Source organism: Lissotriton vulgaris, chromosome 1_2 (genome assembly GCF_964263255.1).
Source record: "Lissotriton vulgaris chromosome 1_2, aLisVul1.2, whole genome shotgun sequence".
In the NCBI taxonomy this organism is placed as follows: domain Eukaryota; kingdom Metazoa; phylum Chordata; class Amphibia; order Caudata; family Salamandridae; genus Lissotriton; species Lissotriton vulgaris.
The window spans coordinates 218,011,803-218,025,036 of NC_141686.1; the positions used below are offsets into that span (position 1 = coordinate 218,011,803).

The 13,234-nt window shown below is 49.1% G+C and overlaps 1 protein-coding gene across 1 annotated transcript in view; it reads left to right on the forward strand.

Moving 5' to 3' along the window:
- The first annotated feature begins 9,646 nt into the window (after positions 1–9,646).
- The window catches only part of LOC147735042 (olfactory receptor 5B21-like), a 70,973-nt gene continuing 67,385 nt past the window's right edge, over positions 9,647–13,234 (forward strand). The window contains exon 1 of the mRNA XM_086952570.1: positions 9,647–9,890. Within this exon, the coding sequence (XP_086808696.1) occupies positions 9,647–9,890 (244 nt within the window). The remainder of the gene's footprint in view (positions 9,891–13,234) is intronic.

Here is a 13,234-nt window from a genome sequence, read left to right on the forward strand (position 1 = left end):
ACTGCTCCTGGAGCTTTAGCTCCATGTCGTGCCACACCAGAGGGTGCTGATCTTGATGTACATGCCATGAAACTCTATCGATTGCAACCTGGAGACATTACCTTGATTGAAACAGGAGTTGGAGTTCAAATTCCTCCGGAGCATTTTGGATTGATTGCTCCTCGATCTGGGCTTGCCCTTAAAGGAATCCGGGTTTTGGGAGGGGTAGTCGATGCCGATTACCTAGGAGAGATTAAAGTTATTCTATTTAACAGTGGAGACAATGATCTGATTGTGCAACCCGATGACCGAGTTGCCCAATTGGTCATTATGCCGGAATATGGAGGAACTGTTACAAAGAGGATGGCCCCAGCCCTTCTTACTGTACGAGGAAAGGGCAGGTTCGGATCTACTGACAAGACCCAGGGGCGAAGGTGTGGGAGGAGTCCCCAAATAAACCTCCTGAACCTGCAGAACTAATTGTTAAAGGAAAGCATAATATCCTGGACATTATGAGACCAGGACAGGAAAAGTGGGAAAATGTGCCTGCTGAAATATTTTATTTACAAGAGTGATTATACCAGTTTGTTTTCGGTTTCTGGATGACAGTATGGCTTGCCGCTGCGAAGCTTACGCTGTGTGGTCCATGTTTGGGCATGTCTGGGAGGACCCGAGGTTGCCAAAGGGGATCCACGGGCCGAGTCGGGTGACAGCATTGTTGCAGCAACCGGATAACATCTGGAGCTACTTGGCTGGGAATGTGCTTGGAGTACAGGTGAAATAATATCCACTTGTCTTGTCACCGTACCTACCCCTGCCCATGTGCTTCTGCACATCTCCAACCAAAGTAACTTTGATGGGGTAGTGGAGGAAACTGATGTTCAAACACATCTGAGTCTTTATGAGTACAGTCGTTTTTGCCGGGAGGTTACAGATAACCTCTGGAGGAACATGACGAGTATTGTTACCTACAACATCTCTACTGGAGACGTTTGCTATCAACTAACTTGTGACCCTGTCAAAATTGGCAAGTGTGGCCAATTAAAACTAGAGAAAAGCAAACAATTGACCAACATTATGTCAGTCACAACATAACAGTTTATGCAGTAATGTTTCCAATTATATTGCCTGTAATCACACAGTATTAACCGCTAGCGATGTTAAACATGCCGACCCCTTGAAAAGAAGGGGAGGCCTGCACGGGTCTGAAGGACCCCTGACCTGGGCCCTTGTTGGAGCAGCAGGCCAGGGGGAACGGGGCCCAGGGCCGTGGCACCCGACCCGGGGCCTGGACCCAGCCTGGGCTCCCAAGCCCGGAGACGCAGGGGATGCCTCACGGGCCCTCCGGACCCTGTCCCAGGCACCCTGCCACGCAGCAGGACCAAGGACAGAGCCCGGGATGGGGAGGCCACCCTCCCCGGGCCCTCAGGGGCCCTGGCCGAAGCTCCTGAACTCAGCCCAGCAAGGGGAGGCTTCCTGGGCACAATGGAGCCCTGTCCTGGTCCTTTGGGGGTGCGGCAGGCTGGGGGACAGGGCCCAGGGCCGTAGCACCCGACCCAGGGCCCGGCCAGGCCCCTGGACCCAGCCTGGGTTCCCAAGCCCGGAGGCGCAGGGGAAGCCTCCCCAGGCCCTCCGGACCCCGTCCCGGGCACCCTGCCACGCAGCAGGACCAAGGACAGAGCCCGGGATGGGGAGGCCACCCTCCCGGGCCCTCAGGGGCCCGGCTGAAGCTCCTGAACTCAGCCCAGCAAGGGGAGGTTTCCTGGGCACAACGGAGCCCTGTCCTGGTCCTTTGGGGGTGCGGCAGGCCGGGGGACAGGGCCCAGGGCCGTAGCACCCGACCCAGGGCCCGGCCAGGCCCCTGGACCCAGCCTGGGTTCCCAAGCCTGGAGTCGCATGGGAAGCCTCCCCGGGCACTCCGGACCCAGTCCCGGGCACCCTGCCACGCAGCAGGACCAAGGACAGAGCCCAGGATGGGGAGGCCACCCTCCCCTGGACCTCAGGGGCCCCGGCCGGAGCTCCTGAACTCAGCCCGGCAAGGGGAGGCTTTCTGGGCACAACGGAGCCCTGTCTCGGGCCTTTGGCAGTGCGGCAGGCCGGGGATGGGGCCCAGGGCCATAGCACACAACCCGGGGCCCGGCTGGGTCCCTGAACCCAGCCGGGGCTCTCAGGCCCGGAGGCGCAGGGGAAGCCTCCCCGGGCCCTCCAGACCCCTGTCCCGGGCAGCCTGACACTCAGCAGGACCAAGGACAGAGCCAGGGGTGGGGTGGCCGCCCTCCACGGGCCCTCTGGCCTCAGGCCTTCCAGGTAAGCCTAGCAATCTGGTCACCCCATTGGAAAGCATTGCGCGCTACTATTGCAACACATTATCTACTGGACTTGCTCTAGATGGCGCTCAAACATAAGGAATGTACCAACACCTTCCCTGCTGGAATCGCGACGGCCTGGAGCCGTCATTAGCACTGAAGGGGTTAATGAAGGGTTTACAGTGCTAAAATCACAATCATCTCAGCTTTCAGGAGCAGGCAGATGTTTGACCAAAAACCATAACATTCTACATAGTTTTGGCATGTTAGTGGTACATAGCCTATTTTCCTTTTTTTGTACTTTCAACCTCCTTCGAGTTAGTGGTAGAAATGGGTGTCAAAATAATAATGGATCCCGGTAAGCAATACATTTCTGAAAATTAGACAAAAGTCTGAATTCAGCATGAAGTAATTGGTGTAGATCCTTCAAGGTTTTCCTATTGAAAGTAACAATTGAAATAAAAGGATACTGAATTGAGTTGAGAAAACCAGCCATTTGTCCCTATGTTTTCACCTATAACTTCTTCTAAGTATGGTAGATGTTTGAAAGCAATATACTGTTCCATCCACTGGACCTTTCTGGTTGCGGGATATACAGGACTTATAGATTCACCAAAAACTCGAGGTATCCAGAGCCAATAACTGAACTGCGCCTTGCAATGGTTTTTCATTGTGCACCGGGTTGTTGGAAATGGCCCTTTTTGCAGGGTTATCCCTAAACTGTTTGCTTCTTCCTCCTTTGTTTTTCCTGACCCATGGTTGTTTGCTATAGGACTCCGGGCCCTTTACCACTGCTGATCAGTGCTAAAGTGCATATGCTCTATGTGTACATTGTTATGGCGATTTATAATCCATGATTGATATATTTGTTGTACCAGTAGGGCCCTATTAAAGTGCTTTTAGTGTGCAACGGCTGGTAATGTAAATGCTACTAGTGGGCCTGCAGCCCTGATTGTACCACCCACATGCCGTATTAGAAAGGATCAGACACACGAGGACTCGTACACGATTGAAGATAATTATTATAAGCAAACTATGAACTCTGACAAAGCCTTTTGGATATATGATGGAATGAATTTCGAGTCCAAGTGAAATACTGATGGCATGGGTATGAATTTTTTATGAATTGATTGATATTGATGGGAAGGACAGCTTAGGCCCTGAGGAAGTCATTGGGCTACATCCCTTGACGAAACCTGTGTTGGTGGTTGGCTGTTGTGTGCATTGTCAAGATTGCACTTATGTATTCACAAGTCTTCATGAACACCTATGAAATAAAAAAAATAAAAGATAAGGACTAATCACTACAGATGTGTGCATATGGACAATTGATTTCGAACGGAAATTCTATTTGATAATTGTGACTAATTTTCAAAGTGCTTGGGGTTCCTTTTCTTTTTTTCATTGATTATAATAACAAATATTGTGTAATTGTTATTGCTTGACAGCGTTAGGTCGTAGCTGTCTATGGTTGCCCTGGATGCAAGCCAAGAATAGTTCACTTCAAATAATTGCTACATGGGCTATGCGCTGAGTATTCCTCACTACCTGTTTCTATAAAGTGATAAAGCAATTCATATGTAAAATGTAGAGTGAAATATGGGTATTAAGGACTCCTATGTAGTTCTGAAATGGCAAACACATATGAAATTTAGAAACAGTGTTTTCTTTGCACATCTCTGAATTTATGTGAACCTACAGTCAATTGTAATTTGGAGGGCAATTTTCAAAATTACATCTTTTTTATACAGTGTCTAATATTTGGAAGGCAGAAATGTATTGAAAGCCAGTTGGTATTAACAGCTCTACTATTCTGTGTTCCCCTATGTCTCATGATGAAAATGGTACCTCACTTGTCGGGGTAAACTTAGTGCCCGTGACAGGAAACAGCCCAAAATACAACGTGAACACATCACATTTTTCCACTGAAAACGGACCCCTTTTTCTTAAAATGTACCGTGGTGTTAATTTTGGACACCAAGGGGAATGTAGAATGGGGTGGCTTGTGGCTCTCACAAAGGGCTCTATTAGGATGGCAGACGGATGGCCGTCGCCAGACATCCGCCCGTGATCACAACCCGGAAAACCGCTGGTCCCATTAACATGGCAGAGACGATCGCAGCGGTGAGATTTTCCACCCGCCACTTTTCAGCAGGTACCAGTCTGCCAGCCTGCTTAGCGGGTGGAACTCGACTGCTTCAATGGTGCTGGTGCAGGGCCAGGCTCTGCAGGCATGATTATGATGCTGGCCATAGCCAGCTATTCTGCGGCGGTGGGAACGCCATGGAAAGGCATGCAGAGAATGTCTCCAGGGGCCCATTGCGGGCCCCCAATGTGTTGGGGGGGTGTGTGAGTGCACCTACATGTCCCTGTACCAGGTGGCAGGCACTGTGCAGTGCCTGCCATGCAGTGTAGTGATATGCATGACATGCTCCTTTTCACATCGCGGCAGTGCTGCTGGCAGTAGCAATCGCCACAATGTTAATGCCTGCCATCGTACCGTTGAGGTTGTATTTAGACTGCGAAGCATACTAATCGGACTGGCGGTTATGCCGCGGTCCTTGCGGTAGGTCTTTTCCTTCTACCATGGCGGTTGGGCTGATTTTCTGACCGCAATCCTAATAGAACCTGAAGTTCTGTTACCCAGAATCCCTTGCAAACCTCAAACATTGTAAAAAAAAATTAATTTTCCTCACATTTCTGTGATGGAAAGTTCTGGAGTGTACGGGGAGCCACACACTTCCACTCACCCAGCATTACCCCAAGTCTTCCGATAAAAAAAGTACCTCTCTTGCGTGGGTATGCCTAATGCCCACAACAGGAAACACCCCAAACTGCAGCGCAGACATATCATATTTTTCCAGACGGCACCTAGGAAAACCTAGAAAACCACCCATGGATTACAGGCTAGGAAGAGACATGTGTGGCTCTTATTAGATTATGTTATCCAGAATCCCTTGCAAACCTCAAACATTATAAAATCAAATTAATTTTCCAAACATTTCTGTAATGGAAAGTTATGGAATCTGTATGGAGCCACACACTTCCACCCACCCAGGATTCCCCCAAGTCTTCTGATAAAAACAAGACCTCACTTGTGTGGGTAGGCCTAGTGCCCATGACAGGAAACGGCCCAAAACGTAGCACAGACACGTCACATTTTCCACTGAAAACTGACAGTTTTCTTCAAAATGTGCCTAGGTGTGGATTTGGGACCATAGCTCAGCTGGCATTTAGGGAAACCTAACAAACCTGTTCATGTTTTAATGGTAGACGCCCAGGGGAATCTAGGATGGGGTGACATGTGTGACTCTCAACAGGTTCTGTTACCCAGAATCTCAGTCAAACCTAAAGTTTTGTAAAAAACAACAACACATTGTCCTCACATGTCTGTGATGTAAGAGTCTGGAATCTGTTGGGAGCCGGGTAAAAGTCTCAAATCTGTGGGGAGACACCTACTTCCACCCACCCAGTATTCCCCCAAGTTTCCAGATAAAAATGGTACTGCACTTGTATGAGTACACCTAGTGACCACAGTAGGGAATGGCCGCAATGTACTGTGCAGAGTTCATAATTATTGCTCACAAAAAACACTTGGTTTCGCAAGGGAGTCACCTGAGTTTTTGGTCCTAGGCTCGGCGAGCATGTCGGGAATCTATCAAACCCAGATATTTCTCAATACTAGACACCCCGGGGTGTCCAGGGAAGCGTGGCTTGCGTGGATCTCCCAAGGATTTCCTACCCAGAATCCTCCTGATAGCCTCAAATTCTGCTAAAAACAATTAACATTTTCTCACATTACTATGTGGGAAAGCTGTGCAGTCACCAGGCCGACACAAATTTCCTACTAGCTAAAGCTCCCCGAGATCTCCCTTAAAAATTCTCCCTCATTTGTGTGGTGGGACAAGTACCCACGACAGAGAAGGGCCCAAAACGTATTGTGGAGATATCAGAATTATCTAACGCATGGAGGGTACCTGCATTTTTGTCCCCTACCTCGACAGACATCGAGGTAAACCTACACAATCCAAACATTTCTGAAATCTAGATGGGTGGTAAGAAAATTGTGCCAGTGCTGTGAGCCCACACAGAAATGAAAGAAAAAATATATTTTTAGCTAAATTTGAGTTTTAAGAAATGTCTGGGTTTGCTAGGTTTCTCTTGATGTATCTGTTTTGGGCCCTTACCAGTCGTAGGCACTTGACCCAACCATACATACAAGTGAGTTATCATTTTTATTGGGGGAACCTGGGGGAACACTTGGTGGTAGGAAATTTGTGTTGGCCTGGTGATGCCACAACTTTCCCTCAGAAATGTGAGGAAAGCATGCTTTTTTTTAGCAACATTTGAGGTTTGCAGGGGATTCTAGGTAAGAATACTCTGGGGATCCATGCAAGCCACACCTCCCTGGATACCCCTGGAAGTCTAGTTTTCAGAAATGTCTGGATTCCGTAGGTTTTCCTAGATGATCACCGAGCCCAGGGGCAAAAACACAGGTGCACTCATTGCAAAAACAGATCATTTTGTGATAGCTAATTTTGATGTTTCCACAACATGGTTTGGGCCCTTTCCTGGTGCAGATATGTGGTCCACCCACACAAGTGAGGTATCATTTTAATAGGGAGACCTGGGGATTTCTTGGTGGTAGTGATCCCATAACTTTCCCACACTGAAATTCGAGGCCAATGTGACGTTTTAAGCTAAATTTGGTGTTTGCAGGGGATTCTGGGGAAGAAATCATTGGAGGATCCACACAAGCCACACATCCCTGAACTCCCCTGGGTGTCTTGTTTTAAGAAATGCTTTGGTTGTTTTTTCCTCGATGGCCGCCGAGTCCTGGATCAAAAACGCAGGTGCCCCCCTTGCAAAAAGAAGTTGTTTTGTGATACATAATTTTGATGTTTCCACAATTAGTTTTGAGCCATTCCAGCCACTTGGCCCACCCACACAAGTGAGGAACCATTTTTATTGGAAGATCTGAAGGAATGCTGGGTGGTAGGAAACTTGTGACAGTCTGGTGATCACACAACTTTCCCACACAGAAATGTGAGGAACATGTAATGCTTTTGGCTAAATGCGATGTTTGCAGTGGATTCCGTTTAAGACATTTCTTAACTTTCCTACCACTCACCATTCCCCTCTGTTTCCTGATAAAAATGATACCTCACTTGTGCGGGTGCCCAAAGCAGATTCGGCATAAACAATATTTTTTTAAAAAACTGAGGGGGAACAAAAGCGTGTCCATAAGGAGTTTTTTTTTCAATATGTTTTTAGGCTGACTTTGCTTTGGGCACCCACAAAAGTGTGGTATAATTTTTATCAGAACATCTAGGGGAGCTATGAGGGCAGGGCCAGCAGCCGTACATGGCGGCGCAAGTTGAGCGAGCTCCGGACTCGAGCTCTTGTGATCCTGCAATAATAAGACAAATAGTACAAACTAAGCACCCATAGCTGCGGTGCTAAAAGGAGTGACCGTGCCTGCATATTTGGAGCTGCTCGCAAGTGACGGAGAAGCCGCGTGGAAGGTACGCAGGCGCGACCCTGTTGCTGCGGAGGCAGCCGGGCGGAGACTCACATCATTGCCTCGGCGCTGCTACCTGGGGTGACTGCGTGTGGTGGTGGAGGTGGCAGACGCGGAGCCTGGTGAAAGGCCCAGGATGAACTGCAAACCCCGACAGTAATGGGATCGCCGGCGCCCAAGGTGAAGTGGAACACTGCGGTGAAGCAGCGAGATCAGGCGAGCCCGGGGACGTAACTGGGCCTACTCTTTCCTGACAGCGACCCCCCCCCTGGAAAGAGGAGCGCTACAGAGGAGGAGCAGAAGAGAGCCTGTCTGTCGTTGTTGATGGGGGTGAGTGTGGCAGTGTGGCCCCGGTGATGGTGTGGCGGTGCCCTCCCTGATTAACAGCCCATCCCAGGGGCTGGAGGCGACCATTTGCATTCATATGCCGGGTCTTTTTGGGCCCGGGTGTTTTTTCCTGCGGACTCTCCTGCTGGGCCCGAGTGCACGGTCTTGATAGGGCGGTGACCCGCCTGTGAGCGTGCTCAGGTGGCCTGGGTCTGACCGATAATCCGAAGAGCAACTTTGCAGACACTAGAGTTGGGGTGTGATAATTGAAAGAGCAACCATGACAAAGACATGTGCGCCATGTGCCCCTGATGCGGAAAAGACCAGCCCTGTTTGGGTTTGTAGTAGTGGGTTTTGGCGTCCGTTGAGAACATGAGACCCTGTGCACCCCCTGCTGTTAACTGGACGCCTCCTGGGGGGTTTGCTGTGAAGCTGAGACCACCGCCGGTGCCCCATCATGGATAATACGAGGTGACTGGTGCAGGTGTGTGGTGCTTGAGAAGTTGGTGCCTCTCCCCCTGTGCGACGCCTGGGCTGACATATATACCCACTGTGCATTATGGGTAAAGTAGGTCGCACTAAGCCGAAACCGGTGGAACAGCGGGAATTGGATGCAGCACAGGAGGATCCATGGGGCATGGATGAGGCATGGAGCTCTGGTTACTTGCCCCCAACCACAGAACCAAATACGGAAGATAAACTGTACCTGATCTTAAAAGAGGTACGTGATACAAGAAAAGCCCTGGAGCACCAGATAGGGTCTCTGTCCACGAGCTAGAACCTGCTCAGAGCAGATCATGTAAAAACTGCGGAGACGGTCAAGCAAAAGCAGACGGAGGCGGATGTAAAGCAGTTGCAAACCCAGGTGGCCACACTGATGGATAGAGTGGAAGATGCAGAGGGGAGGGCGCGCCGGAACAACATTCAAGTCATAGGCCTGCCGGAGAAAAACGAGGAGCCGGATGCGGTGGGTTACATGGAATAGTGGTTTAAGGACATAGGGCCCGATTCACAGAATGAACTTAAGACTCAATCCTAAACTTACTACTATTTTGGTATTCACAGAATGCACTTACTACTTTTGGTATTCACAGAAGTTAGGATTTTGTCTCAAGTCTGTCTTAAGTTTGTCTTAAGACAAACGTAAGACAAAATCCTAACTTCTGTGAATACCAAAAGTAGTAAATTCATTCTGTGAATCCCAAAAGTAGTTAGTGCATTCTGTGAATACCAAAATAGTAGTAAGTTTAGGATTGAGTCTTAAGTTCATTCTGTGAATCGGGCCCAATGTCTTTCGGCTCAATACTGCATAGAAAGGGAGCATAGAATCCCGACTGGACGACCCAAACCTGGTGCTCCCCCAAGACCCCTCATAGTTACATTTTTGAATTTCTGTGATCGGGATGTCTTACTACAAAAGGCCAGACAGGCGGCGCCGCTCAATTTTGAAAACTAGAGGGTTTCACTATTCCCCGACTACACGTCGCTGGTGCAAAAACAGAGGGCCTCCTTCATGGCGGTGAAACGTAGGCTTAGAGACTTGCACCTTCAGTATGCACTGCTGTTCCCTGCCCGCCTAAAGATAATCCATGAGCAAAAATCCTACTTCTTTGAAAGTCCTGGAGATGTTGAGGACTGGTTGGAGGTGATGGAGCTTACTAATGCAGAGGAAAGGGAATTGCTTGCAGAGGAGAGGCGACGGTCAGGCGTGGCGACATCCAGTGGACGCAGGTGTTGCAGGCTGCGAAAACCTCCAAGTAAGTGTACGGGTAACATCACAGCAGATGCAGCAGACCAAACAACAGGCGGTATTGGCTACAGCAACCTTAACGAATGTGCCTAGATCAGTTCACAAATCCTCAACGGAGGGGGAAGACTCTCACGCCTCGGACTCTTAGGGAACACCGCAGCTGATTGCAACCCTTTTTGGATGATAGACTCACACAAGTATTGTAACCTTGCATTGATATAATTGCGCTGCGTAAAAGGCAGGGTCCCCCGATCTGACACTACTGTACCCCTTTTTTTTTTATTGGCATGACTCATTAGAGCTCTGGCACCGTAGTAGCTCGCTGTGACAGAAGTTGACCAGGTGCTAGCATGTGTTCGGCGCAGGCACATCCCCCAGATGGCGAAGGCGCTTTGCACAGATTTTTTATACTTTGTTGTTGTTGCTATATTTGGTTTCTTCCTTGATGGCACATGTTAATATGTCAGATTGTTTTTGGGGAGTTTTGGTCTGATGCTTTTTTCTGGCATATATTTTCCGCTATTGATGTTTTAATGATCGAGAGACTTGTCCTGCTATACTGTTGCATGCTATGTTTACTGATCACATGCATACACTTGGGAAGTATAAAGTACTAACATGGAATGTAGGAGGTATGGGTAGGCTACATAAACGACACAGAATGCATGCCCACCTACAATGACGCATGGCGCACATAGTCTACCTACAGGAATCACATATGATTGAAAGCGAAGTGGTAAAACTCAGGAAGAAATGGAGGGGTTAAGTGTTCTCTACCGTATACTCTAATTATGCCAGGGGTGCTACGATTTGGATAAAACACGGGGTACCCTTTGTTGCGCAGGAACAACGTGTGGACAAACTGGGTAGGTATGTACTGGTTAAGAGAAAACTTGATGGCCAACTAGTGGTGCTTGGTACTTTTTATGCCTCTATTTATGAGCAGGATGTATTCTGGAACAAACTGAGTGGGGCGCTGGCAGGATGGGAAGCCTACCCATGGATACTGGGAGGGGATTGTAACGTAGTGTTAGATGTTTCGTTGGATAGGTCGCACCCACCGTTACAGGGCACTACTGTGCTGAAACAAGCGGAGGCACTGCTCCAGTGGTTGAAGGGATGGGATTTACAGGATATATGGCGCATGTGGCATCCCCTCCACAGGGAATACTCCTACTACTCCATAGTACACAATCTCCACATGAGAATAGATAGAATACTGTGCTCTGGAAGGATAGCCATGCAGGGGCTCAACTCTACTTATCTTCCCGAAACATTCTCTGACCATAACCGTTAGAATTTGTAATCGCTTGGGGTAGGATACCCACACCGGTGCCCACTTGGCGCCTCTGGCCGCAACTGTTAGACGATCAGGTCTTTCGTGCTACTCTTGCTGACACTATCGACCACTATTTCATAGACAATGATAACACAGCCTCGACTAAATTAATAGAATGGGATGCCTTTAAGGTGGTCATACGGGGTAAGGCCATTGGTACGACGGTGGGTGCACGACAAGAATGACATAAGTCACTAGTGGAGGTGGAGGAGAAAATGGGCACATTAGAAAAAGAAGCAGTCACAGAAGCGGAGAAGCGTGGGCCTTTACAGGAGGTGCGTATTCGCCACACAAAACTTCTGGAATCCCTGAGGGTGATAGATGACGCGACATTCACACCACGGGCCCACAGTGAAGCCGACAAATCGGCAACATTACTGGCTCGCATTCTACGGGCTGATCCCCAAGCCATGATCATACCCCAGATTATTACAGATAACAGGGACATAATCATTGCGCAGGGAGAGATAAATGCAGCATTCTGCGATAATTATGCAGCGTTATATAGGGTGCCTGAGGGACACTCACTACACCACACAGAGGCATTTCTATCTGACCTCGCCAACCCGACGATCCCGGAACATCTGCGTAAAGGGCTAGTAGGCCCCATTACCTCACATGAAATCAGAGTGGCATTGAAGGGACTACCGCAAAACAAAAAGCCTGGGATTGACGGGCTACCCATTGAATTTTATAACGCGTACGCGGACACGTTAGTGCCCGCTTAGTAGAATTATACAAGGAGGTGTGGGAGAAAGGTTCTCTACCTGATACGATGGCGCAGGCACTGGTCATTGCGCTCCCGAAACCGGACAGGGTGGACACTGACATGGCAAATTATCGTCCATAGTCGTTACGGTCAACGGAATATAAAATACTGAGCAAAGTATTGGCGAACAGACTGCTCCCACACTTGTCAAAACTAATCCTCGTGGACCAAACTGTTTTTTTGCCTGCACGTTGCACATCCCTAAATATATTCGGAAATTACATTATATAATGTTGGAGGCCCCGAAAAGATACGGGCATGCAGGCTGTATTTCCCAGGACCTACGACAGGCATTGTGGAAAAAGGTAGGGCTATGACCTTTTTCAAGATTTGCCCGGCGCTAACCGCCTTTGTACCATTCAAATTATCAAGCAATGAGGCAGGCGTCGGAGACCAGAAGGCAGGAAACAGAAGTTTTATTCCGACGGAGCAGAACACATCAGATCAGACAACAAGGTATCGTCTCGAGGTGCTCTAACAGCCTCTCTGAGGCCTGGCCTCTTATACCCTGGTTTATGACATGTCAGCATTCTTTATTGCATAAAAGACTCTTTAAACTTATGAAATGACATCCCCATAATCCTCGTGTCAAACCCACCCCCATATACATCCACAATAGAGGTCCTCACCCCGTTGATAACAGGAGGGGGCTATCACACGGCTGAGTGTTCCGCCGATTCTTAGAATGTGTGCGCCTGATTGTATCCCATGGGGTGGGGAGGCCATGATCAACAGTGTGTCCTTTGAAGAGGAGCGACTTCATACAATAAGGGGCAGTAAATGATATCTCCCGGGTTAGGCGATGGCCTCGGAACTGTGTGGACAGCGGGACACGGGGGAAGGGGTCATCAAAGGAGTGGTATTCATGCCGCGTGGACAATCGAGCGCGGAGGGAAGGCTTGTCAACAGAGGGGCATTAATGGAAGGAGAGGAGGTGCTGGTCAGGCGCAGGCGTGACTCCCAAGGACAGGGTCATGCAGAAGGGTTGTGCTCATGAGAGGGAGGGAGGGTGAGCCAGGGTGCGCGGAGGATGCTTGCTGGGTCAGAGGGGCGCGCTGGCGATAGATCGTGGACAGGGAGGCCATGATACCTAAAATGGCTGTCGTGCGCGTTGTACGTGGGTGACAAGCTGGCGCAGATGATGTTCAGCCCGTAAACCAAAATTCCACAGTCCTCCCTTTTAACATGTCTCGCCAACTTGTCAGTTCGGATTTATCCCCATAAGGCCACGTATTTCTACTTC